The 26,395-nt window shown below is 51.0% G+C and overlaps 2 protein-coding genes across 2 annotated transcripts; both read right to left on the reverse strand.

The window, feature by feature from the left end:
* Positions 1 to 896: 896 nt before the first annotated feature.
* LOC117641791 lies at positions 897 to 12,734 on the reverse strand. The gene is made up of 7 exons (XM_034379425.1): positions 12,696 to 12,734; positions 7,287 to 7,727; positions 6,159 to 6,321; positions 5,461 to 5,712; positions 2,338 to 2,852; positions 1,798 to 2,014; positions 897 to 1,683 (listed from the first exon to the last, which is right to left on the reverse strand). The coding sequence occupies exons 2-7, from the start codon at positions 7,718 to 7,720 to the stop codon at positions 1,186 to 1,188; spliced, it is 2,079 nt and encodes a 692-aa protein (XP_034235316.1). The 5' UTR covers positions 7,721 to 7,727; positions 12,696 to 12,734; the 3' UTR covers positions 897 to 1,185.
* Positions 12,735 to 16,818: 4,084 nt separating this feature from the next.
* On the reverse strand, positions 16,819 to 22,212 carry LOC117641798 (zinc finger protein 26-like). The gene is made up of 3 exons (XM_034379438.1): positions 22,125 to 22,212; positions 18,678 to 18,750; positions 16,819 to 18,604 (listed from the first exon to the last, which is right to left on the reverse strand). Exon 3 carries the CDS (start codon positions 18,581 to 18,583, stop codon positions 17,045 to 17,047), a length of 1,539 nt encoding a protein of 512 aa, XP_034235329.1. The 5' UTR covers positions 18,584 to 18,604; positions 18,678 to 18,750; positions 22,125 to 22,212; the 3' UTR covers positions 16,819 to 17,044.
* Between the last annotated feature and the right edge of the window lie 4,183 nt (positions 22,213 to 26,395).

The raw sequence follows: 26,395 nt of genomic DNA on the forward strand, positions 1-26,395 counted from the left end.
GACGCACAGTGGGCCAGAAGACCGGTGGAGGCGGCCAAAACTCTGACGCGCTTTGAGCGCCAAAATCGCTTAACAGGGCTCGAACCGAACGTGCGACCCCTCCAACGGATGGCTCTCCGAACGAGGAATCCATTGGTGGAGTCATACGTTTGGTTCGAGTGCCACTTAGCGACTATGAAGCTCAAAACGCGTCTAAGAAATTTGACCGCCTCCAACGGTCTTTTGCCCACTGTGGGACGCCGGCCGGGCGAGTAGTTCTAGCGTAGTCGCGGACCGCGGACGGGACGGGGCATTTGCATCGGCACCGACGTGGCGACCCCCTGTGTGCTGTGTGGCACACTGTGTGCACCACGGGAGGGCGTTCGACACACACCGGCCCGCGTACTTAGTTTCTACACGCGCCACGGTGGTGGGACTGAAGCGTAGTTGTACACGGTGAAAACGGTACCTGGTTTTCCCAGGAGCCCTATGGCTAAGACATAGGCGATTTCCAGGGGGTTCCTGGGAAAACCAGGAACCGTTTTTACCGTGTACGCTTCATTCAAGAATACAAAGTTCTACGCGTTCTAAACTTTCACACTGTAAAAAGTCTACGAACACTGGTAAAACTAAGGCGTAACTCTATGCTTGAGTCAAGTATGAAGTTACGCTTGAAGACGTTACTCTTGAAATGAAGCATACTCGGGAAATTCCCCCATGCATTTAGAAAAGGGGGAATCTTGGCCGATGAGCCTGTTACGCTTGATTTCAAGCGTTAACTGATAACGCTTGAAAACAGAGGGTAATACTACGCTTAGGTTAACCAGTAAGAAAAGAATTGATTCAAATGACGCGATTTTGCTTCATAAAGCACTTTATAGTAGATTCTACGATGCCTCTAATTTCTTCGTGGATTCGACAATGCCTTCGTTTTCTTCCTGCGCTTTCGCTGGTTAAGGACTATGAGTGCACACAAACACAACTTTGGTCTCACTCTAAAAAAAAATACAAATCCAAGTATATTTTTCAATTTTTTTAAAGAAATTGGTTGCAAAAAATGGTAAAGTTAAAATGAAGTTCCTTACAAAATAGTAAATTTATAAAATGTAGACGATATTCGTCCCAAGTAAATGAACACACATGTGCGCTGCAACACAATACAGAGAAACTTGGGCTGTCAAAAGTTCCGGAAACCCTACCAATCACTCACGAGTGTGGTGATGTTGGGGCATATGGAGGTGATGTTGGAGCATGCATGGGCGATGTTGCAGCACACGGAGGCGTGAGCGATGTTGGAACATAGAAAGGCGATGTTGAATGCGGAGGCGACGCCGGAGAATACGTAGGTGATGCCGGAGAATACGTAGGCGATGCTGGAACATTCGTGGGCGATGCTGGAACATTCGTGGGCGATGCTGGAGGAGACGTGGGCGATGGTGGATTGTTGGTGGGCGATGCTGTACACCACGGCGACTTCTGCTGTGCCGCCCAGGCCGTCTGGAGCGTGTTGGCAACGTCACGGTGCGTACGCTGCAAGTCCGCCCACTCCTCTTTGGCGGTCAGAGCTTTCCAGTGTTTGAACAATTTCTCCACCGCCACCCGCCTCACGGTCTCAGGGATGAAGGTCGACTCGACAGACATCCGGAACAGAGCCACCGCATTATAGGGCTTCAGCGACTTGATGACGCTGGACGCGCAGAGGTCCTGAGGAACAATCATACGGTTATTTCACGCGAAACACGGATTTCACTGGTGGATTCATGGTTTTATTTTCTGGCGGCACATGGCACATCATATCCGCGAGTATTTCTACATTACCTGCAGGTCAGGCATGAGGTAGCGGTCGGCCAGCTGCAGAAGGTCTAGTTGAACACCCGCCATGTCTCTGACGTTGCCGGTGTAGAGGAATTCGAGGAACTTCTCGAAGGCGGCGGGGCTTGCTACGTCCGCGATGGCCACTCGGGACTCGATGTTCTCCAGGAAGTCCCCCGAGAACATGGCGAGAAAGACGTCGCTACCGGCAGCTAGCACCACCCTGTGGGTAGAGTCCGAGATGTATTAGAGAGACGCACTCTGAAACTCGTAAATTCTAGACGCGTTTTGAGCCGTGGAGTCGCTGAACAGTTCTCGAACCGAATGTGACCCCACCAATGCATTCCTCGAGAGCAATCCATCGGTGGGGTCACATGTTCGGTTTGAGTCCCATTGGCGGCTCTGCAGCTGAAAAAATTGCTGAGGAATGCATGGGGTCACATGCTCGGTTCGAGAACTGTTCAGCGACTCCACGGCTCAAAACGCGTCTAGAATTTTGGCCGCCTCCACTGGTCTTCTGGCCCACTGTGACATCTAGGACTCTACCTGTGCGCTGGGAAGTTCCGGCCGGCCGCGCTGAGCACTACGTCGCACAAGGCGCCACGCTTCACCAGCCGCTCCATCCCGAGGGACACCAAGTCGCGGACCTCCATCGGCGCGGCAGGGCGCGCGCGGGCGGCAAGCGACCTGGTGTGTTTGCGATGGAAGACTGCGTCGTGGCGATAGGTGTTCGGGGATACGAACGTAAACCTTTCGTTCCGAGCGCCTTGGCCAGGCGGAGGTTCCAGGACGCTCCCGCAATTTGTCACTTCCCTGCTAACTTCTATGAGCATGTCCGGACTCGGACTCCCACTGAAGTCAACTGATAGATATTTATCACATTCTACTCTGACATAAGAGTAAAGGTTCATGCCGTCCGGCAACGCAAGGTGGGTGGGTCCATCATAGAAGAAGGACCGGTCAACATTGCATTGGGCCAACACCCATGGAACTTCTACGAGTAGGTAATCTTCACCGACGGTTGTCCTTATAACTTTATTGTCATGCCAGCGGTAAGAGTCCTGCGGACATAGATTCTCATTTGTAAGTAGGGCCCGTCGTCGAGCACTGACCTTCTTTGACAATAGTTTTTGGCCCGTCCCGTGTATTTTTTGTAAAAAGATGACGGAGGGACGGGCATATAGTATGATGCATGCTGTGCGTCCGTCCGTCCGTCCGTCCGCGAGGACTTCCCGTGGTCCGATCTTGACCAAATTTGGTATGCAGCCTCCTTGGGTGACCCTAAGAACCGCCCAGTGGCAGCAAATCCGATCCGAGCCCCAGTGGCGCTGCTGCAGGTGCATCATGGTCTTGGGGTCGAGGAGGATTTCGGCAACGGATACAGCAAGTGCATGTCACTGGTACTTTGACATAGTGACGAATGTCCACAATATCTGATTTTTCAGGAGAGCCGAAACAAGTCTAAAAATTGAGCTGGAAGATAGAGGTATTGCATTTGATGGGAGAATTTTATACCACAGAATCGGTTCAAGAGCCGTTGCAATCGGCAGCTTGGTTCCCGAGATAGTGGACATTCGTCATTTCTCAGCGTACGAAATTGAGGCCAAATGGACGAAAGTCCGCCGTACTTTGACAAAATGACGAAAGTCCAACCGTACTTTGACAAAATGACGAATGTCCATGTGTAATTCGACAAAATGGCGAGAGTCCACCTTTACTGTTAACACAAAATAAATGAAATTTTTTAACCCGGGCATGTTCCATGTTCATGCCGTCACTGTTCTCATGGATATTCCTCTTGTTGGGAACGCACTGATAGACTAAATCCGTTTTTTGCAGTTGGGACTTTCGTCATTTTGTCAAAGTACGGTTGGACTTTCGTCACTTTGTCAAAGTACGGCGGACTTTCGTCATTTTGTCAAAGTACAGCTGGACTTTCGTCATTTCGAAGTATTTTCCTGCGCCGAATCTAGTAGAGATATCGATACATGCTTTTCACCAGGCGATAGTAAATCAAAAGTTCTACAAGGCAGCCAAAAATCTCATTCTATCAAAATTTTGGACATTCGTCACTATGTCAAAGTATCAGTGATTGCATGTAGGAGTATTTTTGGAATCGGGGCGACGAGACAAAACAAACGGTGCCAGTTTCAAGCGAATCGGAGAAGTTCGGACCCGGGTTCAAATCCCAATGGGGTATATTTTGAACTTTCTTTTTATTCGAGTTTTTGCATTTTGTCTCATGTTTCTAAGGGCGCTGATGACGAAAATAACATCTAGGGGTAGGTTGGGTAAGAAAAGTACACTCGAGGCTCGGGTAAGAAAAGTACACCCGTTATATCTCCGAACTGAAACTACACTGAACCATCACGTTATTGGTTTAAGAAAGATTGGTCATCCCGCTGACAAAAAAAAAATTAGCCCAGTTCTACATATAATATTTAGAATCAAACTGCACGCTTGAAAAAAACATTGAAAATAACTACGAAAATCTTTTTTTTAAATGTTTGTACTTTGAAGTACAGCTTCCTGCGGAATCAGCCGACAGTCCAATGTAAGGTACCACCTTATAGCTTAGACCATCATCTTTGAAAAACAGTGCCGTTCGATGCTCTTAGGCTTCAACGCAATTTTTTATAAGTGTAAAAATGAAATGGGGAAGAAAAGTACAGTCGGCTGGGGAAGAAAAGTACATGCATTGGGGAAGAAAAAAACACCCTCTAAGAAACTAAAAGCGGGATGAAAATTGAATTGATCACGGCAATAGATTTGATTTGGCGAGACAAGCAAAAAATGTCAACACAAGTTATAGGATTAGACTTGAAATAAACAAGTTATTGGGCATTTACGTGAAAAGGGGAAGAAAAGTACAAAAATGCTGTACCCACTTATCTCTGAGAAAAGGCTTTTTGGACCTTCCATGTAGAACCAGAACCAATTGACCGATTTTGACGAAACTTGAACTAATGGCAAGTGAAAGCTCTCCACTTAAGGGGTAAACCTGTATTGAGCCAAGATTGGTGGTCTCCTGGTTCGAAATCGCAATTCTATTTGGTGTACTTTTCTTTCCCGGTGGTGTACTTTTCTTACCCTTTTCGAGGAGTTCCGAAATCACATACATTTTAACATGTTGTACGTAATGTGGGGAACTATAATCAATAAACAGTGATCCATTTCATTAGGAAGGCATTGGATTACAAGTTCACGAGAGCAGAATAGTTGAATCCTCATTTGGAACTTCTGTACAGTGCAAAGTACGCGTTTTGTACTTTTCTTCCCCAACCTACCCCTATTTTGACCCCAGACTCAGGTTTAAATCCCATTAGGTTTAAACATAAGCGAAATTCGTACATTTCTAAATTTCTGACGAAAATGACGTCACGTTCTAAAGAATATGACGTCACAAATATGACGTCACATTCTAACGAGTATGACGTCACATTCTAACGAGTATGACGTCACATTCTAACGAGTATGACGTCACATTCTAACGAGCATGACGTCACCCATTAACGAATATGACGTCACGTTCCAACGAATATGACGTCACATTCTAACGAGTATGACGTTTAGTTCTAACAAATGTGACGTCACGTTCTAACAAATGTGACGTCACGTTCTAACGAATATGACGTCGTTGATTGTGCTCATGTCATCGAGACTACTCACAGGGCTCGGAATTCGGTCCGGAACGTAGACTCCTGCCTCGACAGGCGTCAGACTTGAGTCCTGGAATAGCTGTCTCTCGCAGTGCTTCTTCAAAGGTTCGACTTGGAAACGATCGGCCAACTGAAGGACGTCCGCCTCCATGTTGGACAAGTTCCACAAGGCTCCCGTGTAGAAGAAGTCCAGGAACTTCCTGAAGACGGCTGGGCTGCGGACGTTGCCAATGGTCACACGGGCCTTAGACTTCTTCAAAGACTGAGAACAACCAAAATGAAAACCTCATAAAATTGGCACACACGAAATTCGTCTACCTGTCTTCTGTATCTTTGGAACGCGTGTGGATTCGCCGACAGAGACATATATACCATTGAGCGTCGACTTACAGACCTAGTATTCAAACGAAACGTGACCCGATTGAACCCTTCCCACGTCTCACACAGCGGTTCAAAAGACCAGTGGAGGCGGCCAAAACTCTAGACGCGTTTTGAGCTACAGAGTCGGTAAATGGGACTCGAACCGAACGTATGACCCCACCAATGGATTACTCGTTCAGACAGCAATCCATTGGTGGGGTCACACGATTCGTTCGAGTCCTATTTAGCGACTCTGAGGCTCAAAACGCGTCTAGAGATTTCGCTGCCTCCACCAGTCTTCTAGCCCACTGTGCGACACATTCCTGGAATAGCGGTGGACTCACTGACCGTGAACATGGCGAGGAAGACATCGCTGGCGGCAGCCAGCACCGCTCGGTGCGCAGGGAAGTCCTGCCCTGCCGCGTTCAGCACCACGTCCACCACCACACCTCGCTCCAGGAGCGGTTCCAGTGAAACGCTCAACGTGCTTCGGAGTTTGCCTGGATAATAACTGCGAAAAATACAGAACACCGATAAGAAACAAAGTTTACTCTACAAATCGAAGAGTGTACATGGTATGCTCTAACTGGAGCATGCCTGCAAGCACGCTCTAGCTAGCGCATGCCTGCCAAGCATGCACTTACTAGCGCATACGCCATGTACACGCTTCCTGATGCAGACAATCCCTATCCCTTATGCACTAGATGCATGCTTCAGTTAGCGTGTACATGCATGTATGCACTAGTTAGTGCATGCCTGGCAGGCATGCGCTAGCTAGAGCGTGCTTGCAGGCATGCTCCAGTTAGAGCATACCATGTACACTCTTCGATTTGTAGAGTATAGAAAAGCCGAAAATTAATGACTGTTCGCTATTTAAAAAAATACTTGTGTAAGAAGTCTGGCTTTGCCAACTTGGATGAGGGATCATAGATAAATGCCTCGAAGCTACTTCACTGAGATTCCAAACGCTATGAGTATAGCACGTATGGTGCAATGCGCTGTGATATTGCACATAGTGCATGCCCACAGCCTAGCTTGCACCTTGGTGCATGCTTCCCGAAAAGGACCCTATGCTAATGCATGGGAAATGGGAGGCATTGCACTTCATGTGCAATGCTTTTGCATTGCACCAATTGACGCTATACTCATAGCGTTTGGATTCTCAGTGTTTGATCAACGAAGTTCAATATTCACTCCCCAAATTAGTAAGAACTTTTTACATTTATTTTTTAAACACTGATATTTCTAATGTTCTATGTTAATAAGGTTCATACATGCTGCGATAAATATATATGTGATTCCTTCAAACTATCCCATCTGCGGCAGCAATACAAAAATTATCGCGTTAAAAATGCAATTGCAATAAATTTTTCATGGCTCTAATAATGCAATAAAAATGTTATTGCTTTTAAAATTTGTTCATTACTACACTTAGAAAATCAGTGAAGGCGCCCGGAATAGAATTGACTTTTTTACCTCTGCATTCTCCACCGGTCCAAACCATGAGGCTTCAGCGTCACCTTCAGGCTCCTCGTGTGTCCCAGCAGCAGGCTAGCGATTTTGCCGTCGCTAGGCACCAGCATGCAGTAGCAAATCGGCTCGGGGCTTCGGTCGGAGTACGACATGTGGCATTTGCAGTCCTTCTTTTCGTCCTCCGAGAACCAGTCCCTCATGATGCGCTCGATGGTGCACTGTAGAGGGGGCGCCTGGCCCTCCACTGAGATCACCAGGTGGGAGACGCCCGCGACGTCCTCGAGGTCCACGCACAGGAGGACAGACCAGCCTCCCTGCTGCAGCGGCACCGCGCCGACGCGGCCCAGCGCCGCGGCAGCAGATTCGCTGCCACCAAGCCTCTGGATGGCGTCCCACGGCAGGTCCAGGGTGGCGGTGTTTTCAGTCCTTGCCGCCATCGCCGTGCTGTGGAATGAGAGAAATGGTTTTGAAATCCAAGCAACAACACGTCTGCAACACTGTTGAACCTCATCAGCCCGCTCGCTTCGAAACGCACAGTGGGCTGGAAGACCGGTGGAGGCGGCCAAAACTCTAGACGCGTTTTGAGCTCCAGAGTCACTGCACAGGACTCGAACCGAGCGTGTGACCCCACCAACGGATTCCTCGTTCGGAGAGCAATCCATTGGTGGGGTCACACGTCCGGTTCGAGCCCCATTTAGCGACATTGCAGCTCCAAAACGCGTCTAGAGTTTTGGCCGCCTCCACCTGTCTTCTGGCCCACTGTGAGACAGTAAGTGGCGGTGCGTAGCAGTGACAGTCATGGCGGCCCCGCCGTGCGCGACTGGACGGCGGGGTGCGTTCATAAATTAAACATCAACATGACTTCTGGCGGCGCGGGGAAGGCCGTGCATCTCACGCGTGTGCCGCGCGTCGCCGCTGTCCAGTGGTGCGACCTGCGCCCTTCCAGCAGCCTGATTCCGCACAGTGCGGCCGTCAGTCTGTCTCTCTCGCACCGGTATGGAGCGCCCCATGAGTGCGAGAGAGAGATAGACCTCCCTCTCGGATCCAGTCTACACAGTGCGTTCGCGTGCACGGGGTTGCTGGCCGCGTGGCAAGCCGGCGGCAGCGCAGGCCGCCGTGGCGTGCTCCTAATCTAAACGTGTCACCGTGTGCCGGGCCTTGCCGTGCCTTGCCGTGCCTTGCCTGCCCCCGGGTCACCGCGCCGACAGCCCCGCGCAAATTTATGGCGAGCCAGAAAAGTGAGACAGCAACACGGGGGAAAAGACTCTGTTGAGGTGATCAACTTGGTTCGATAGGCGGAATTCGATGGCGGATGCAATCGAGAACCGATACCACCACCGGACACTCGGACACTTGTTTGACGACAACAAACCCAGGCTTAGTTCTCCTCCCACAAATGTTCGGTCGCGTCTGCCAGCTTTCGGTTTTGTGTACCGGATTTTCGATTCAAATTCAGCCTATCGAAGCTAAATAAACGAAGTCCGAATGTTTTTTTGTTGTTTTTTTTTTTCGAGAATGGTCCTGCACACCGTTAAAAGCATGGCCTTAACACAAAGAAAAGGGTACTTTCGCAACCTGCGAAGGAAAGGACGACGAGGGTCAGGCGGAGGACCGAAGGGCTGCTGGGCCGAAGGTCCAAAGAGCGCAACAAGAGGGGCCCACGGCGCGCCAAGGGCCGGCCCTACAGTGGCCCTGCCGGGTCAGTCCCACACAACCTTGACCTAGTCCAACCTCCGGGCCGCCGCGGCCGCCTCGCCGCGCCGCCTCGGTGGGCCACGCCCGGGCCGACCACGCCCCGCCACGCCACGCCACGCCCCGCCACGCCACGCCACGCCCCGCCACGCCACGCCCCGCCACGCCACGCCACGCCGCACCTGCTCCGGCGCGACGCTTTTGTCCTGCGCCCCTTCCCCTTCCCCAGCAGACTCATTCCCAGAGTCCTTCTGTCTCTCTCGCACCTATGCGGGACGCCCCGTGAGTGCGAGAGAGACAGAGCGACGAAAACGACTCTCGGAATCGGTCTGCGGCCCGGCCAGGCAACGGTCGCCGATGTGGTCTGCGGTCAGTAAGGCGTCCTTGTGAGGGAGTCATGCTCGTGGGGGCGTCCGAGGCGGGGCGGGGCGGGGCGGGGCGGGGCGAGGTGGGGCGGGGCGAGGTGGGCGGGGCGAGGCGGGGCGGGCGGGGCGGGGCGGGGCGGGGCGGGCGGGGCGGGGCGGGGCGGGTGGTCCTGGACCGTCCAGCGCTGGGCTGCCCAGCTCCCTTTGTTCCAGGCTTTGCGCGCGTAATGATGACCGGGACCAATAAAGTGCCGCCGTGTGCCACGCTCAGCCTGCAGACTGAGAGTCGTTGTCGTCGCACTGTGCGAAAAAACCACAGTGAATCCCGTTAATTTTTTTGCCGGGATTTACTGTAGTTCAGAACACAGGATTTACTGCGCCTGGCTACAGTATTCACTGCACCTTGTACAGGATATTCCGTACTCCACTCCTGTGGTACAGTAAATCCCGTACAAAGTACAGTGGATCCTGTAAAAAAGGTACAGCAAATCCTGTACTCTGAACTACAGTGACAGCTGTACTAATCACTACAGGTTTTACTGTGATTTTTTTCCCACAGCGTGCTCTGTCTCTTTCGGACTCATGGGGCGTTGCGTATAGGTGCGAGAGAGACAGAGCGACGAGAACGCCCTGCTGGCACTGTTATTCCACTTGCGATGCAGACCACACTTTCAGCGCGATACATATTTCATCGCTCTTTTCTGTGATGATCATTGCAAAAAGGTGTGATGAGCTGATGCATCGCAGAATTTTGCAATGATCATTGCAAGAAACTGTATTGAATGCAGATTTTGTGTTGCCATCATCGCATTTTTATGCAATAATTCCTACTTTCATTGCAGAAATGTGCGATGGTCATTGCAAAAATTTTGTGATACAAAAGTCATCGCATCTGGGGAGCAATGATTCGTGGGAATCACAATTTGGATATTATCGCACGTTTTTGAGTTGAAAGTATCGCAACTTGGATAACAGTGGGGCCGCGTCGGCCACCCCGCCGCCCTGCGTCTCGGTCGCACCCACCAGCTCGGGCCAGTGAGAGAGACAGAGACAGGTGGAGGGTTCTCCGACTCGCGTTGCTCGCGCCTCGCACGCAGCCGCCCCTGTGAGGGGGAGGAGCCCGTTGCGCCACCGTCTGGACTCCAGAGTCCGGACTCCAGACTTCCAGACGCTGCCCTGCCGATGCGCGCGCCTTCATTTCCATGATTGGGCGCTGCATTGAGCGACTTCCAGTGGAGGGCCGGGTGCGGCCACCGGACGGGAACCGCAGTGGCAGTGGCGTAGCCGCGTGGGTAAGGGTGTCGATCGCTGAGTGCGGGATTGCTGGTTCGAATCCGCACAGATTTACGTTTCGAACTGGCACTACAGCAGGGTGATTATCAGCGTAGGTTGTCATTTTAGCCCGAGGATACTTTTGAAATAAAAGGTTCCCGAAGAAATTTCTTTTTGCACGGAGGCGATGACTACTAGAAGGGTAAAAATACGAAGCCTCCGCGAAATCGGCCCACGGGTTTAGAAATGACAGCCCAAAAAAGAAATTTATAGTTCATAATCAAATTTCCAATGGCTGTTTTTTCAAGTTCTAAGGCTAGGTAACGGTCCTAGATTATGCCAAAGAGTGGTCAAAACAGAAGTGGAAGAAAGTAAAATGATCCCCAGCTAAGTGCACAGCACAGCGCTGAACAGAACAGAGAGAAGCGCCGGGCAAACAGGCAACCACAGGCGTATGGGTGCCTATGCGCCTTACGGCAATTTGAGGTTATGTTCGCCATTTCCCCCTTCAAAATAAACGATTTAAATGCAGGTCTGACGAACTGTGGTGCCTATTAAGTGCATATAAGTGACGACACAATTCATTCTGATCAATCTTGTTACGGGACAACCTGATTTTTAAGCTAAAATATGCAGTTTGAAAAGGGGTGGACGGAGTTCATTTCTTGTACCGTTTACAACCACTGTATCTCGCCACGCACTGGTCGCTAGGCTGAGATACGATTCTTCCGACCAAGCGCTTATCAAAGGGGCCACTAAAACCTAACTTTTGAAGAAATCGGGGCACTTTTGGAACATTGGTTTTCAAGAAAAGGGGGTGGACGGAGTTCGTTTTAAAAAACATACGCAGCGGAATCGAAGACTAAATTCCACTTGGATTCCCTTCCCACAACACCAGCCAGCTGATTTTGATGGTGGTGGATGCAGAACAGAAAGATGCACAATTCCTGACTCGGGTCGCATTACTAAAGCTATTTTTGCGATTTTCGTCCCAAATTAAGCACTGTGGACGGAGTTCACATGAAAACTGGGGGAACAATTTTGATGACGTGCTGTTTCACACCTGTTGCTTTCAGAAAGTCACCGTGGCCGATGATGTGACCCCACATACTTTTTTTAAAATGTTGGTCACAAGAAAGTCTGCTTTCATCTCGCAGAAGGTTTTTAAACACCTCTTTTCGAAATCGACTTGGTGCGGGGGAAGTGAACGGAGTTCACTTTTGACCACTTCTCGATATTATTACGGCCGATTCAGAAGTGGCAGCTCAAAACTCAAGATTGGGGGTGGTAAAGGACCCCAAGGGGCGAGCTCAAAACAAATTTCAACATCCTATGTGGTCTAGTTTAGGAGCACTACCCTGGGGAACGCGAGTGACAACCTACGGTGATAATCACCCAGCAGCATATCACGCAGTGGGCCAGAAGACCGGCACCGGTGGCCAAATTTCTAGACGCGTTTTGAGCTCTAGAGTCGCTCAACGGGACTCGAGCGAAACGCGAAACCTCACCAATGCATTCCTTGCTTGGAGAGCCGTTGGTGGGGTCACATACGCTCGGTTCAAGTCCCATTTAGCTACTCTAAGGTTCAAAGTGCGTCTATAATTTCGGCCGCCTCCGCCGCTCTTCTGGCCCACTGTGCAGCGCCTGGGCTGGATGACTGTGAGCTCAGCTGTTCAGCCACGGCCTGCAAGTTCCAGCATCCGACTTCGCAGATTAACCACCCAGCGCGACTCAACCTCTCTCGTTAAAAGGCACATGCACGTCCGTTACATACTAACGTTAATGTCCTCTCTTTCCCTCGCTAAGAGAAGTTGTAAAGATTAGTTTACGGCGTGTTGCCGCCACGGTGTTGCACCACACTGGCGAAAAGTGTATCATAAAACATGCATCTCGCTTAGCCGCGCAGCGCCGCGCCTTCAAGCTAGAGGCCACGCCTCTTCTAGGAACGGAGGCTGAAACGGAAATGCCCCAAATGCATCACGCGGCTGCAGGTTTTTGCCTTTTTTTTTGTGGGGAATTAATTTATGATGGACTAGTTTTCGCCGGGCAGTCGATTCATCCCGGGGGACCCACAGGGACTCACAGGGGCGCGGCGAGGTCTCGTCGGCCGACTGACGACGGTCCTGACGGACGGTGGGGTCGCTGGAGCGCGAGCCAAATGCGCGGCCTCTGTCCCACACGTGAGCCGGCCAGCACACAGACAGACAGACAGACAGGCAGCCAGGTAGTCAGCAAGTCAGGCAGCCAGCAAGTCAGCCAGCCAGGTAGGCAGCCAGTCAGTCAGCAAGGTAGGCAGCCAGCCAGCCAGCCAGTCAGGTAGCCAGCCAGCCATGCAGTCAGACAGGCATAGCCAGCCAGGCGGCTAGCCAGGCGGCTAGCCAGGCAGCCAGCCAAGAAGCCAGCCAGCCAGCCAGCCAGCCAGCCATCCAGTCAGTCAGCCAGGCAGGCAGGCAGCCCAGGCGCGGATCCAGGAGGGGGGGGGCGATGGTGGCGTCACTCCCCCGGAAGGCGAAGCCGCCTGAAAGGTAGGCAACTAGTCGCACTTAGCCCCTGCCGGTAGGAAACTTTTGCGACCCCCCCCCCTCCCAAACCCGTCTCTGGATCAGCCAGGCAGCCAGCCACGCAGCCAGGCAGCCTGCACATGGCGCGAGTCCATTGGGCTGCAAACTTGGCGCCCCGACGCGTCGCGGCTTAATGACTTGATCAATGACGGCCCGCGACGCCGCGCTCCGCCCGCCCTGCCAGCTGCCTGCCAGCCCCGTCTGCCCGGCCGGCTCGAATTTGGCGGCGCCCCGCCGCCCGGCCGCCAGCCTCAGCCAGCCGCCACGTAATTACCGTCCGTTTCTGCGGTTTCTGTCATCGCGATGGTCGAGGCCGGTGCGTGCCGCACGGCCCGTGCGTGCGGACAGTCATCGTCGCTCTGTCTCTCTCGCACTCACGGGGCGGCCCGCCGGCGTGCGAGAGAGACGGCGCGACGAAGCACTGCACAGTGGGCCAGAAGACCGGTGGAGGCGGCCAAAACTCCAGACGCGTTTTGAGCTCCAGAGTCGCTAAATGGGACTCGAACCGAACGTGTGACCCCTTCAATGGATTGCTCTCCTAACGAGGAATCCATTGGTGGGGTCACACGTTCAGTTCGAGGCCTGTTCAGCGACTCTGGAGCTCAAAGCGCGTCTAGAGTTTTGGCCGCCTCCACCGGTCTTCTGGCCCACTGTGCACTGTCGGGAATGTGGAGTCTGCAGGGCCGTCGGGCCGCCGTCGGGCCGGAGGAAGGTCCCCAAACTAACGAGCATCGACGGCAACCCGAGCTGGCCGAAGCAGGGCGTCAATTGGCGCTCGCGGCCACTTCACGGGCGGGGCGGGCAGCAGACTCATTCCGAGAGTCGTTTTCGTCGCTCTGTCTCCCTCGCACCTGCGCGGTGCGCCCACGAGCGGCGAGAGAGACAGAGCGACGAAAACGACTCTCGGAATCAGTCTGCAGGGCGGGGCGCCGCGGCAGATTGGATCTCGGCAACATCGAAAGCGCGATGCCGATGCACTGATAGACTGGCGCACAACACCAGATAATGTCATCATCATGTCCCACCCTTGGGGCGTGCCCTGTCCACACAGAAGGCTGATTCCGAGAGTCTTATTCGCCGCTCTGTCCCTCTCTCTCGCAATCCGTGGGGCGTCCCTTGACTCATTCAGTAGAGTCGTTTTCGTCGCTCTGTCTCTCTCGCACCTTCATACGACGCCCCATGGAGGGCGAGAGAGACAGAGCGACGACAACGACTCTCGGAATCAACCTTCGGAGAGGAGTGCAAATCGAGTGCGTGAAATCAACCTAGAGTCACTATGCACAGTCAACTCCCAATTTTGGAAAGTAAATTTAGAAATCAATTCAGGATATTGTCAATTTCCTTTCCATTTGACAGTGCAGGTCCGACCAAGGTCCGACACTGCGTTTCAGTCTTTCCATTCAGGCTGGTGCGAATCCCAGGGCGAGCCGGGCCGCGCGCTCGACAAGGGATAACAAGCTTGCGGGCTGATTCCGAGAGTCGTTGTCGTCGCTCTGTCCCTCTCGCACTCCATGGGGCGTCGTATGAAGGTGCGAGAGAGACAGAGCGACGAAAACGACTCTACTGAATGAGTCAAATGCGTGACAGTGCGGGGCAGCGCAGCGCGGGGCGCTGCGTGACAGGTCGGGACCTTGCTCTCAAATTCCGTGCGCGCTGAACCAGTTCTAGGAATTAATACCGGTGGGCTGATCTGGAACTGGTCCTGGTTTCGGGCTCGTCAGTTTTGGACCGCTGGGGGACTCTCCTTCTACTGCAGACTAGATTCCGAGAGTCGTTTTCGTCGCTCTGGCTCTCTCTCTCGCACCCCCACGGGACGCCCTATGAGTGCGAGAGAGACACCGCGGCGAAAACGACTCTCGGAATCAGTCTGCTGGCTGCCGACGGCGGCACGGCTGGGGCACGCGCGAGGCAGGGGAGCTAAACTTGACCCTGCGAGGGGCCAGACGTAAGGACGGGGCATTAGGCGAGTCTCAATATGGAGCGGGGCTCGCCCCGTCTCGCTCCCATCTGTCTTTATTTGCCCGTCGCTCTCCGTCCACCGCCTGGCTCGGCCTGGCTCCGCGACGCCGTGTGCGGCGGGCTGCCCACCGCGCCCCTGCGGCCCAGACGCCGTGCAGCCCAGGCCGTCCCGCCGCGCCGCTCACTTCGGCGGGCTGCCTACCCGGGCATTTGCAGGCGCTCCGCAGCGCTCCCCGTGCACAGTGGGTCAGAAGACCGGTGGAGGCGGTCAAAACCCGGGCGCGTTTTGAGCTCCAGAGTCGCTAAATGGGACTCGAACCGAACGTGTGACCCCATCAACAGACTGCTCTCCGAACAAGGAATCCATTGGTGGGGTCACACGCTCAGTTTGGGTCCTGTTGTCCACGTCCCGTTTTCACCTTGCTATCTTTCGGCCGATTCCCAGCCGCTTCGACAGGTGTCATCACTGCCCTCATCGACTCATAGTCGTTTTATTTTTTCACTCCCGTGCTGTGTGAGGGCATTGTGCTGCTAGAGTGAGAGTGACATCGCCGCGTATATCGTCCAGAGTGCGCCCAGGCCGCACTGCAGCCGACAGCCGACTGATTCCGAGAGTCGTTTTCGTCGCTCGGTTTCTCTCGCACTCATGGGGCGTCCCAAACAGGTGCGAGAGACAGAGCGACGCAAACGACTGTCGGGGTCAGTCTGCAAGGGGCTGGTCCTGCCTGTCTTATTACTCGTACCTGTGTCCCTGCCCCCCCCCCCCTTTCAGCCTGTCGTCACTCGTGCCTTACTCGGGGGCGTGGCGGCGGCTCGTTACGGGAAGTCCCCCATGGCAGAGCAAAGGCAGCAGACATTCCGAGAGTCGTTTTCGTCGCTCTGTCTCTCTCACACCTATACGACACACCCCATGAGTGCGAGAGACACAGAGCGACGCAAGCGACTCTCCAGGCCGGCCAGCCCATGGGCGTGGCCCGCTGGCCCGCCCCACCTTGACATTGGCGCCATCTCGCACCCTGAAACCTAAACGGCGATGACGGCTCCCTGGCGCAATGGGCACGTGGGCATCGCCCGGCATCGCCGGACCGGGCAGAGACTGACCGCCCGCACGCCCACTGTGAAAACTCAACAGTGTACTCAGTACTGTACACTCATTTTGGAGTGAGTGCACTCCCAGGAACCTGTACTCAATGAGTACACGCTCCTGTGAGTGTGTGCAAATGAGTATACGCAAGCTCTTGGGAGAGCGCTCGTGAGTAAATTCGAGGGATCCTATTCAAAAGATCTTATCTGGGCCTTTCCCCAAAGAGAATCTTATCTTAAACGCAGTCAAATTTCACTCAGTGTGATCATTTGATACAGCTACAAATCAATATAATTTGTGGTAAAATTCACCTAATTGTTAAGATCAAAGAAACAAAAGATGCATGTAGAAATATATTCCGCTTACTCACGTATCCGTCCCAAATGGTCAAACTGAGTGGACTTCGCCTGCGCTTAAGATAAGATTCTCTTGGGGGAAACGCCCAGATAAGATCTTTTCAATCGGACAGAGTGTGTACTGATGACACTGTTGAGTTTTGCTGAGCTATGTAAAAACATAGATCAAAATGCGTGGCTGCGTGCATTTTTCTCGCTATTTGTATAGGAAACGCGGGGGCTGCACGAGTAAAAAGTAACTTCTTCGCATCGACAATCATTCGATTTATTAAGTAGAAAATTGCTGCATTAATGTGGTTATAAATGAACAGAAAGAACTGCCCTTTAGAGGGCCTGCTGTACAACATGAACTCGACATTACCCTAGCAGGAAATAAAGATTGAAAATCCGAGCCATTACTTTGTTTCGATTCCAACAACGAACGAATTGCGCTGTCGTGTGCCAAAGAAACTTGTTGGTCCAAACGTCATGGTCAAGCAATGTCCTCCTCAATATGGGCTCTTAAATGGGCTAGAAGATTTTTTGACTGAGTAAAATTCATATTGCAAACGGTACATCTGTAAGGCTTTTTCGAGGCGTGGGCTCTCAGATTATGTTTTCTAAGAGAAGCATCATGACCAAACTCTTCATTGCAAATTGTGCACTTATAAGGCCTCTCTCCTGAATGGGTTGTAAGATGTTTTTTAAGGTTGGATATGCCACTAAACTTCCTATTGCAAACTGAGCACTCGTAAGGCCTCTCTCCTGTATGGGTTCGAAGATGAGAATTCAGACTACTTCTATGAGAAAACTTCTTATTGCAGACAAGGCACTCAAATGGCTTCTCCCCTGTATGCGCTCGAAGATGATTTTTAAGTTGGTCTGAAGAAATAAACTTCGCATTACAAACTGTGCACTCGAAAGGCCTCTCCCCTAAATGGATTTTAAGATGGTCTTTAAGGTTGCTTATGAATCTGAACTTCCTGTTACAAACTGAGCACTCGTAAGGCCTCTCTCCTGTATGGGTTCGAATATGACGTCTCAGATGATGGCTATGAGTAAACTTCTTATTGCAGACATCGCACTCAAATGGCATCTCCCCTGTATGGGCTCGAAAATGACTTTTAAGTCGGTCTGAAGAAATGAACTTCGCATTACAAACTGTGCACTCGAAAGGCTTCTCCCCTAAATGGATTTTAAGATGGTCTTTAAGGTTGGATAGGCCACTAAACTTCCTATTGCAAACTGAGCACTCGTAAGGCCTCTCCCCTGTATGGGTTCGAAGATGACATCTCAGTTGATGGCCGTGAGAAAACTTCTTATTGCAGACAAGGCACTCAAATGGCTTCTCCCCTGTATGGGTTCGAAGATGAGATCTCAAATCACCACCCCGAGTAAACTTCTTATCGCAGACATGGCACTCAAATGGCTTCTCCCCTGTATGAATTCTAAGATGACTTTTAAGTTGGTCTGAAGAAATGAACTTTACATCACAAACTGTGCACTCGAGAGGCTTGGGCTTCTCCTCTGTATGGGTTCGAATATGACGTCTCAGATGATCGATCTGAGTAAACTTCTTATTGCAGACAGTGCACTCAAAAGGCTGCTCCCCGGCATGAATTCGAAAATGAGTTTTAAAAAGCCTAAAATTAGTAAATTTCTTGTCGCAAACTGAACACTTGAGAGGCCCTTCCTGTGAATGGACTCCTTTAAGGTGTGTCTTGAGACCACTTGATTGAGTGAACTTCTCATTGCAAATTATGGGTTCAAAAGGTTTCTCCCCGGTATGAATCATAAGATGAGCACGATGTTGAATGGAGCTACTGAAGTTCCGATTGCAAACTGTACACTCGACGCGCTTCTCTCTGGTATGGGTTTGAAGATGGGTTTGAAGGCGAGATTCATGAGTAAAAGTCTTCTTGCAAACATTGCACTCATATGGCTTTGTGTGAATGCGTGTGTGCGCAGTCAGCTTGGACTGGCAAGAGAACACTTCGCCACAAAGAGAGCATTTGAGGGCCATCGAGCTCATCGTATGATCGGAAGGTGTATCCTGAAACACGCACTGTCTTGTGATTCAGTTGCTATTTACGTGACTTATAATCCATTTTTGATGTCCTACGTACCTCTGGAGCGCTGGGCTGGATGCCCTTCGGCAGCACGATGCCCAACCGGTGCGACGTTTAACTTTGAACAAATCTGTAGTAGGTGAGAAAAGAATAATTAAAAATACATTAGGTTTTTTTTTAAAAACTTTCAGGATATTTCGTCGAGAAATCGGGAATGAACCTCCCCCTCTCTGCCCCGTCTCTGACCCGTCAACCAAAACCCCTCTTCTTCTTTTTTTTTCTAACTTTTCTAACTGGTGAAGGATTTTGTGCAATCACATCTAAAAAGACAGAAAATTTTTATGCTGCCTTGATGCAAGTTGATACATAGATACTGTACTCGCGCTGCTCGCTGGGGGCTCCGCCCCCAGACCCCCGCATGTGTGGGGCGCGTGCCGAAGTATTTTCAGCAAGTCCGTGGTGATCAAAGGCAAATTTTCTAAGGAAGTTTATGTACTGCTTCTTTGAAAGGTCTATTTAACAGCTTTTGACCATATAATTAAGCTATACTTTTACTGCCCAAATCGATAGCTTGTATTGCATTGGCTACTGTGGCAGTCAATGGGTTCATACAAGGTCCGGAAAATATTGAAGACTGCTTTGACAAGGAAAGAGGTGAATGGAAGTCTCTACGACCACCCCTTGACCCTTAAACATTTCTATGAGTGAGTGAGTGAGTGAGTGCGTCAGTGAGTGAGTCAGTCGGATTGGGGCCATATAGGTTCTTGATGATGATTGACCCCATTGCCGGTGGCTGGGACCCGACTGCGGTACAGTTTCGGAAATTCTCGACCAGACCTACCGATGGGGCGCTTAAACTTTTTTAGTAAGTCGGTCCCCTTTTTAGAAGATTGAGTAGGTTTGCTCGAAAACGGTGAGGAATTTTCAACTTTCGGGATTTAATCCCATTTTCCCATAAAATTTGGAATCGAATGGAAAGAACCTCAAGTCTCTACGACTATTCCTTGACCCCAAACAAAGTGAGTGAGTGAGGGACTCAGTCAGTCGGATTTAGGGGCTATTTAGGTTCTTGATTGATGATTTTGAGAACGTTGCCGGTGATGGGGACCCGATTGCGGCATAGTTTCAGATGTGTCGACTTGACCTATCGATAGGGCGAATGAAAATTTTCAGTCGGTCGGTCCCCTTTTTTGAAGATTGAGTGGATTTTGTTGAATTTAGGCCTATTTAATCGTTTTGAGGGTGTTGCCGGTGACGGGGACCCGATTGCGGCACAGTTTCGGAAATGTCTCGACCAGACCTACCGATAGGGCGAATAAAAATTTTCAGTCGGTCGGTCCCCTTTTTTGAAGATTGAGTGGATTTTGTTGAATTTAGGCCTATTTTTATATCGTTTTTAGGATGTTGCCGGTGACGGGGACCAGATTGCGGCACACTTTTGGAAATGTCTCAACCAGACCTACCGATAGGGCGAATAAATTTTTTTAGTCGGTCGGTCCCCTTTTTCAAAGATTGAGTGGGTTTGCTCGGAAACGGTGAGGAATTTGGTCCCCTTTTTTGAAGATTAAGTAGGTTTGCTCGGAAAAGGTGAGGAATTTTCAACTTTTGGGATTTTTCCCAATTTTCCCGTAAAATTTGGAATTGAATGGAAAAAACCGCAAGTCTCTACGACCACTCCTTGACCCCAAACATTTCTATGAGTGAGTGAGTGAGTGAGTGAGTGAGTCAGTCAGTCGGATTGGGGCTATATAGGTTCTTGATTTCTCACAAAATGGCCACCATCTTGTGTGCTTATGGAAGTAGATGACAAGTAACAAAAAAATGTCCATAAGGGTAAAGAGGGATTGGGGATTGACCACGCACTCACACGACCGGACGGGTTAATAGGAACCAGAAGTTAGTCATCTAAAATCTTCATTCTCCCCAAATCAAACTGTCTTAACTGAGAAAGTTTTTTTTTTGTTATATTAACAAAGAACCTATGCTACCAATTTTACCTGACAGTATTCAAGATGGGTCATGTACGCACTTGAGTTTCTAGATAGTAGGTCAACTTTTCAGTCGACACTAGCAGAGCAACTTGATGAAAGAAAAATTTACCCGAGCTCCGCAAATTTTTTTTGCAAAAATTAGCAAATACATTTTAGAGAAATTAAAAATATTCTTTCCAGTGAAAAGGTTCACCATAACAATCAGATCCATAACTAAAACAAAATTACAAACCAGCTGAAAAATAATTTTACTTGGAAGATGAAAACCAAATCGAATCATTTCTCAAATACAGAAGTGAAAGGACACATTAAGACCAAGAATGGTTCCTTAAATTTTAAAAAAAAATGTATCTGCTATCAGTTTACGCTCAAAGTTTCTTCCAGCTATTTTTTTCCAGACTGCAGCAGATATTTAGACGCTTCACATTGCATACCACTATCGACTCTACCTATCATCATATTCTTAGTCCTGATCAGCATTTCAGTGCAAAAGGTTGGATGAAAGAGAGGTATGAGGGTCCAGAACAGCCGGGTCAGAGCTAGTAAAAGATTTAAAAACATGAAACAGCACTGCAAAACCCCCATTTTATTTGTTTGATACCCTGACGAACTGCCCCATCCATTTCTTTAAAGCTCCCCTTCTTTAAAGTTCCCCTTCAAAACGAGTACGTAAAGTAAAAACATTACATACTTTGGAGGATATGTTTCATAGATATAAGCAATTTCATCTTCTGAACAAATCTATCTTCCAACTCGTATGTCCCTTGTCATTTACGGATTCAAAGAATCTTCCCTAAATCAATTTTTTTGACTGCTCATGAATATGGAACAGCCACATACCTCAGATTCCAAAATGACTTTCATTTGAACAATTAACTTTAAAAGAGTTTCTTCTCGCAGCTTTGTCTCAAAATAGTCATGCTTCTCCGCAGCCATCAGGTGCTAGCTAGAGGTCTGAATTTTTAAGGTGGTACTTTCTACCTAAACTCCTTGCATTCCTGAAAGCTTGAGCCAAATAAGCGGAGATACCAAAGGGTTGGCAATCCGATGATATGAGAAACAATAACTTTATGGGAACTCCTTAAAACTTAATAAGAAAATTGATTCAAGTATTGTGGACTCTAATTTCCAATTCTCAAGCTTCATCAAAAAAGGCACATCATAACACTACAAACAAATAACTTCACTGAATTTCAGGACAGACTTGTAAAATCATACTACCTGCCGCAAAAGGATAACTAACATTGTTCCTTTCAGACGACACCATTCGGGGGAGTGTTCTTAAAATAAGAAATCCCTATAATAATAAATAACCGTCCTTTTGTGCTTTAAGTACTGTAACCCTCAATCCTCTCCAGGCTCTCTAGCCCTAACTTATGAAGAGAAACAAAACATAACCTCTCTTTCCACATGGATCATACCCAAACATATTCTCCTTCAAAACATTTTCCCCTTAAGAAAAGCCGCACAGCGAGGGTACTCGACCAGTTTATTTTGTGCGTGATTAAATTACCTGGAAAACTCGATGCATTAATTCCCGTCTAGTTCCCGTAGTGCCGTACGCGTTATATATACAAGTTCCATGAGGGAGAGTTCGGTCCATAGGGGGTGGGGGTGGGGGTGGGGGGGGTACCCTTACCTACCCTACTCGTCCCAGCATAACCTTTCTAAATCACTCCGCCAGTAAACAGAGAACAGAAAATAGTCCTGCAGGTAATGCGGTTTATTAAAACTAATACTCAACCCTAGACCGTTGCCATCATAATTAATCGTATAAATAAACAACATTGAAAAATTACGAACAATTTCGGACTTAATCATTACGCATTCCGGGTTTTGCATTTCCGCGGGCAGACGACGTGCCGGTCCGAGCCCTTCAAAACAACGGTCTCTCGGAACCTCTTTTCGCACTTACATTGAGTGACTGGAAGAGATTCCATAAAAGGAGCTTGCATAGGTCTAAGCCCCACACTATTTTGTATGCCCAGCTCGCGTTCATTTTGTGGAATTCTGGCTTATTCTTTTAAAATTTTGGTTTAAATGCACCAGGTTCGCTTCTCCTCTGGACCGTGCTCCAAACTTTCTGCATTAGGTTTGAGCAACTGGAAGATATTCAATAATAACAACTTATTTCAGTCAAAGGCCCACACATTTTTGTCTGCCCCGTTCACCTTCTTTTTTTGAAATTTTGTCTCATTCTTTAGAAGTTTTGGTCTGTGTGAGAGAGGTCGGCTTCTCCTCTGGACCGAGCTCCAAACTTTCTGCATTAGGTTTGAGCAACTGGAAGAGATTCGATAATAACAACTTATTTCAGTCAAAGGCCCACACATTTTTGTCTGCCCCGTTCGCCCTCATTTTGAGAATCAATCTTTAGTTTGGGAGAAACATCGAATAATCTGTGCCAATGTGGGGATAAAACGGCCAAGGGACTACTTTCGGAAAGGTTACGCTGGGAAGAGTATACCTCGGTTCGGTCGGCGGGGTGCAAGGCTACGTGTGTCGCTCGGATATGAGAAATTGAGTAAACCTAAAAAGCTAACTGATGTTGGATGGGTTGCCTGCTCGCACGGCGCGCGGGTAGCATCAAGACGGTTCCCGTTCCTGTGCACAGAAGCACGGTTCCTTCGAGCGGGTGAGGCCAAGAGCATTAAACAATAGGTGGAAAGGCTCTGCGCCAAAATATGGCGAGACAAAAAGTCTTCCGAAGTGTTGATCAGACCTTTCAGATCGATACCAAAATTTCTCCCCATAAAATATCTTGGCATTTTGTGGTGAGACATTTTTTTGTCTCGCCAAATTTTGGCGCAAGCCCTTTTGTCTCACCTCTGGAGTGGCGGGAAGTCTCACCTTTGGATTTGTAGTGAAGGAGGATCCGTAAGGAATGACAGCTTCCTTCACCAAGAACACGCTCGCTTGGGTCGCACTGGGCCGATATACAGGCCTTTGACGCTGCCGAGTGGTAGATCGCCAGCTCCGCCAGCTCACACCGGTGACTTGGCAGTAAAGCCCTGTAAATAGGACTTTAACTTGGCAGGGGCAAGGTATGCCACCGTCTCCACGCCGGTGTGTTACGGGGCGAGCCGGTGGCCTACCTCTCAGGCGCTACATTGTGTGGGGCGAGCTGGTAACTCTACCTTACAGGCGCTACGTTGTGTGGGGCGAGCTGGTAACTCTACCTTACAGGCGCTGAAGGGCGCTCAAGACGGGCCGCTCCTCTCGGTCTGCCACGCGTTCAAGTCTCTGAAATGCACAAGAACGGTCCAGACCAGAGATATCTATGCGACCAACAACTGTGCGGAGTGAGTTAGTTCGGCGGGCAGCAGTTAGTTGGGTCATGGGCTAATCAGCGGGCGAATTCAGTGCCTCAGTTGTGTGGCATTCGTACATAACAGCGTAGCTGCCGCGGGATTCCCAACGAAGATACGTTGTTCTGTCAGAAGATCACTCGGTTTTCCCCAGAGGTTTTCGCCTGCGAGGAACAACGTTCGGCGGGACTCGGAGCAAAAATGCGTGGATGGGAATTCCCTGGTCTTTGGTTCTCGGGGTGTGCATTGATCCCCTCAGTGTAATGTGGGTCGAGTGGGTGTAGTGTCCAACAACGGCCATTCTGCGAACGTGTTCTAGGCGGATGCAGGTCTGGTATGCAAAGCAGGGGCTCGGCCACGGCTGGGCCACGGCTCGGCCGCCCCCCAAGCCTGACCCCGTGCAGCGCGCAGCGCGCCACGACACGAACCGCAGCCCTGTCCGTCTTGTCCTGTTTCGCGCAGCGCCGCGGCGCGGCGTGCAGCCGAGCGATTCAGGAGAGCAGTTCGTCGCTGTCTCTCTCGCACCCCTATGGAGAGCCCCTCGAGTGCGACAAAGACAGATAGCGACGGACCGACTCTCTTGAATGGCTCGGCTCGGCAGCGCGCAGTGACGGCATGGAGTTCCATGGTGACGGATTGCTCGCACCACACGTAGGCCGCCGTAGGCCGCCGCACAGTGGGCCAGAAGACCAGACCGGCGCATGCGGCCAAAACTCTAGACGCGTTATGAGCTCCAGAGTCGCAAAACAAGACTCGAACCGAGCGTGTGACCCCACCAATGGATTCCTCGTTCGGAGAGCCATCCATTGGTGGGGTCACACGTTCGGTTCGAGTCCTGTCTAGTCACTCTGGAGCTCAAAACGCGTCCGGGACTTCAACTGCCTTCGCCGATCTTCTGGCCCACTGTGCGCCGTAGCCGTAGGCGGGCGCACTGGCGTACACTGGCGCAGCCGAATCCCGATCTGAATGAGGCGTACAAAACGCGGCCGTGCACGCGCGGCGCTATGATTGCGATTCGCGTTTCTGCACCGCCACGGCATGGCCCGGCATGGCCAGGCTAGAGAGCCAGGCCATGCGGCCTAGCCGCCAAGTGGAGGCAGTGCCGAGGCACGGCGCCGAAGGGCTGCCCCCGGGCCGGGTCTGCAGGCCGCTCCCCGTCGCGTTCCGGACGCAGCGCGCTCTTTCGTCGCTCTGTCTCTCTCGCACTCATGTGGCGTGCCGTATCGGTGCGAGAGAGACAGAGCGACGAAAACGACTCTCGGAATCAGTCTGCAGGTGCGGCGCGGAGGCCGGCCGCCGCGGACGGCGCGGACGCGGCCCAGCGGCGGCAAGGGTCACCGCCGTCATCGACACCTCGAGGTGGCCGCGACCAAGTCAGGCGAAGCAGGCGAAGCCCGGCCGGCCGGCCTCCTTTTAAAATGGAAATTCACGCCGTTTCGCGCGATTGGTTTGTGGCCACGGGCGAAATATCCACACCGGTGTGCCCCGGCCCGAAGGCCTTGCCGAAGGCTCAAGGCCCGGCCGGCCTGCCCTGATAAGTGGTGACGTAACTGCAACTAATAACTTGAGACTCTCCCGATGGCTGCCCGGGTCTCCCGCCTCGGCCTTCCCTGGCCAAGAAAGCTCCAGGAAGGCAAGCGATCGAGAAGGAGGGGTGGGGCAAAAGCACAGTAACTCCTTGACAGCCTCGGATAGCCACCTGAAAGGGTAGACAAAAAGCAACAGTTTACCCAAATAAGCCAAAAGTGTTACCAGGTGCTACTTTGCCCCCCTCAGGCCACCTCTGGATCCACCCGCGACTGCAGGAGGGTGGGAGGGCCGGGGTTGGGGGAGGGAAGTCCTGCGACAACTTCCCTGCGCTTTCGGCCTCACCGGCGTTCACCTCGGGAGCGCATAGTGAGCCAGAAGACCGGTGGAGGCAGTCAAAATTCCGGATGGATTTTCAGCTCCAGAGTGGCTAAATGAGACTCGAGCCGAATTTGACCCCACCAATGGATTGCTCTCCGAACGAGGAATCCATTGGTGAGGTCACACGTTCGGTTCGAGTCCCATTTAGCGACTCTGGACCTCAAAACGAGTCGGGACTTTCGGCTGCCTCCAACGGTCTTCTATGGAATCCCCGGAGCCCTCCTGTGACGTCATGGCTGACCAGTGGCGTAGGATAACGGCCCACCCCTCTCTGCCAAACCGGTGCGGCTCAACAACATAAGCGCAACGACCAACGAGCCCGCTGCTCGCGTATCGCTGGTCTGCCTATCCGTCTGTCCGTCCGTCTGTCTGTCTGTCCACCTTCGGTCACGTAGGCGAGAAAATTCGGTCAGCGACGACCGCCACTGGGTCGCGGTTGTTGGCCGCGTAGTCCAAATACTAGTCAGCGCGTCCGCTGCACGTCGAAGTGTAGGCAGTGTAGGTGCACCGCCTGGACGACCATGCTCGGAGTGGTCCATTGGATTGATGCATTGCTACACTGCGCTCAATG

The sequence above is a fragment of the Thrips palmi genome, unplaced genomic scaffold (genome assembly GCF_012932325.1).
Source record: "Thrips palmi isolate BJ-2018 unplaced genomic scaffold, TpBJ-2018v1 HiC_scaffold_1, whole genome shotgun sequence".
NCBI classification, from domain to species: Eukaryota; Metazoa; Arthropoda; class Insecta; order Thysanoptera; family Thripidae; genus Thrips; species Thrips palmi.

Excerpts from the sequence above, each read along its gene's own strand:
- LOC117641791 (XM_034379425.1), bottom strand. The coding sequence starts at position 7,720 with ATGGCGGCAAGGACTGAAAACACCGCCACCCTGGACCTGCCGTGGGAC. Across the intron at positions 2,853-5,460 it reads CGGACCGAATTCCGAGCCCT|GACTCTTACCGCTGGCATGA; the intron begins GTGAGTAGTCTC and ends CTATGTCCGCAG. Across the intron at positions 2,015-2,337 it reads CGGAACTTCCCAGCGCACAG|GGTGGTGCTAGCTGCCGGTA; the intron begins GTAGAGTCCTAG and ends CTCTACCCACAG.
- LOC117641798 (XM_034379438.1), bottom strand. The coding sequence starts at position 18,583 with ATGAGCTCGATGGCCCTCAAATGCTCTCTTTGTGGCGAAGTGTTCTCT.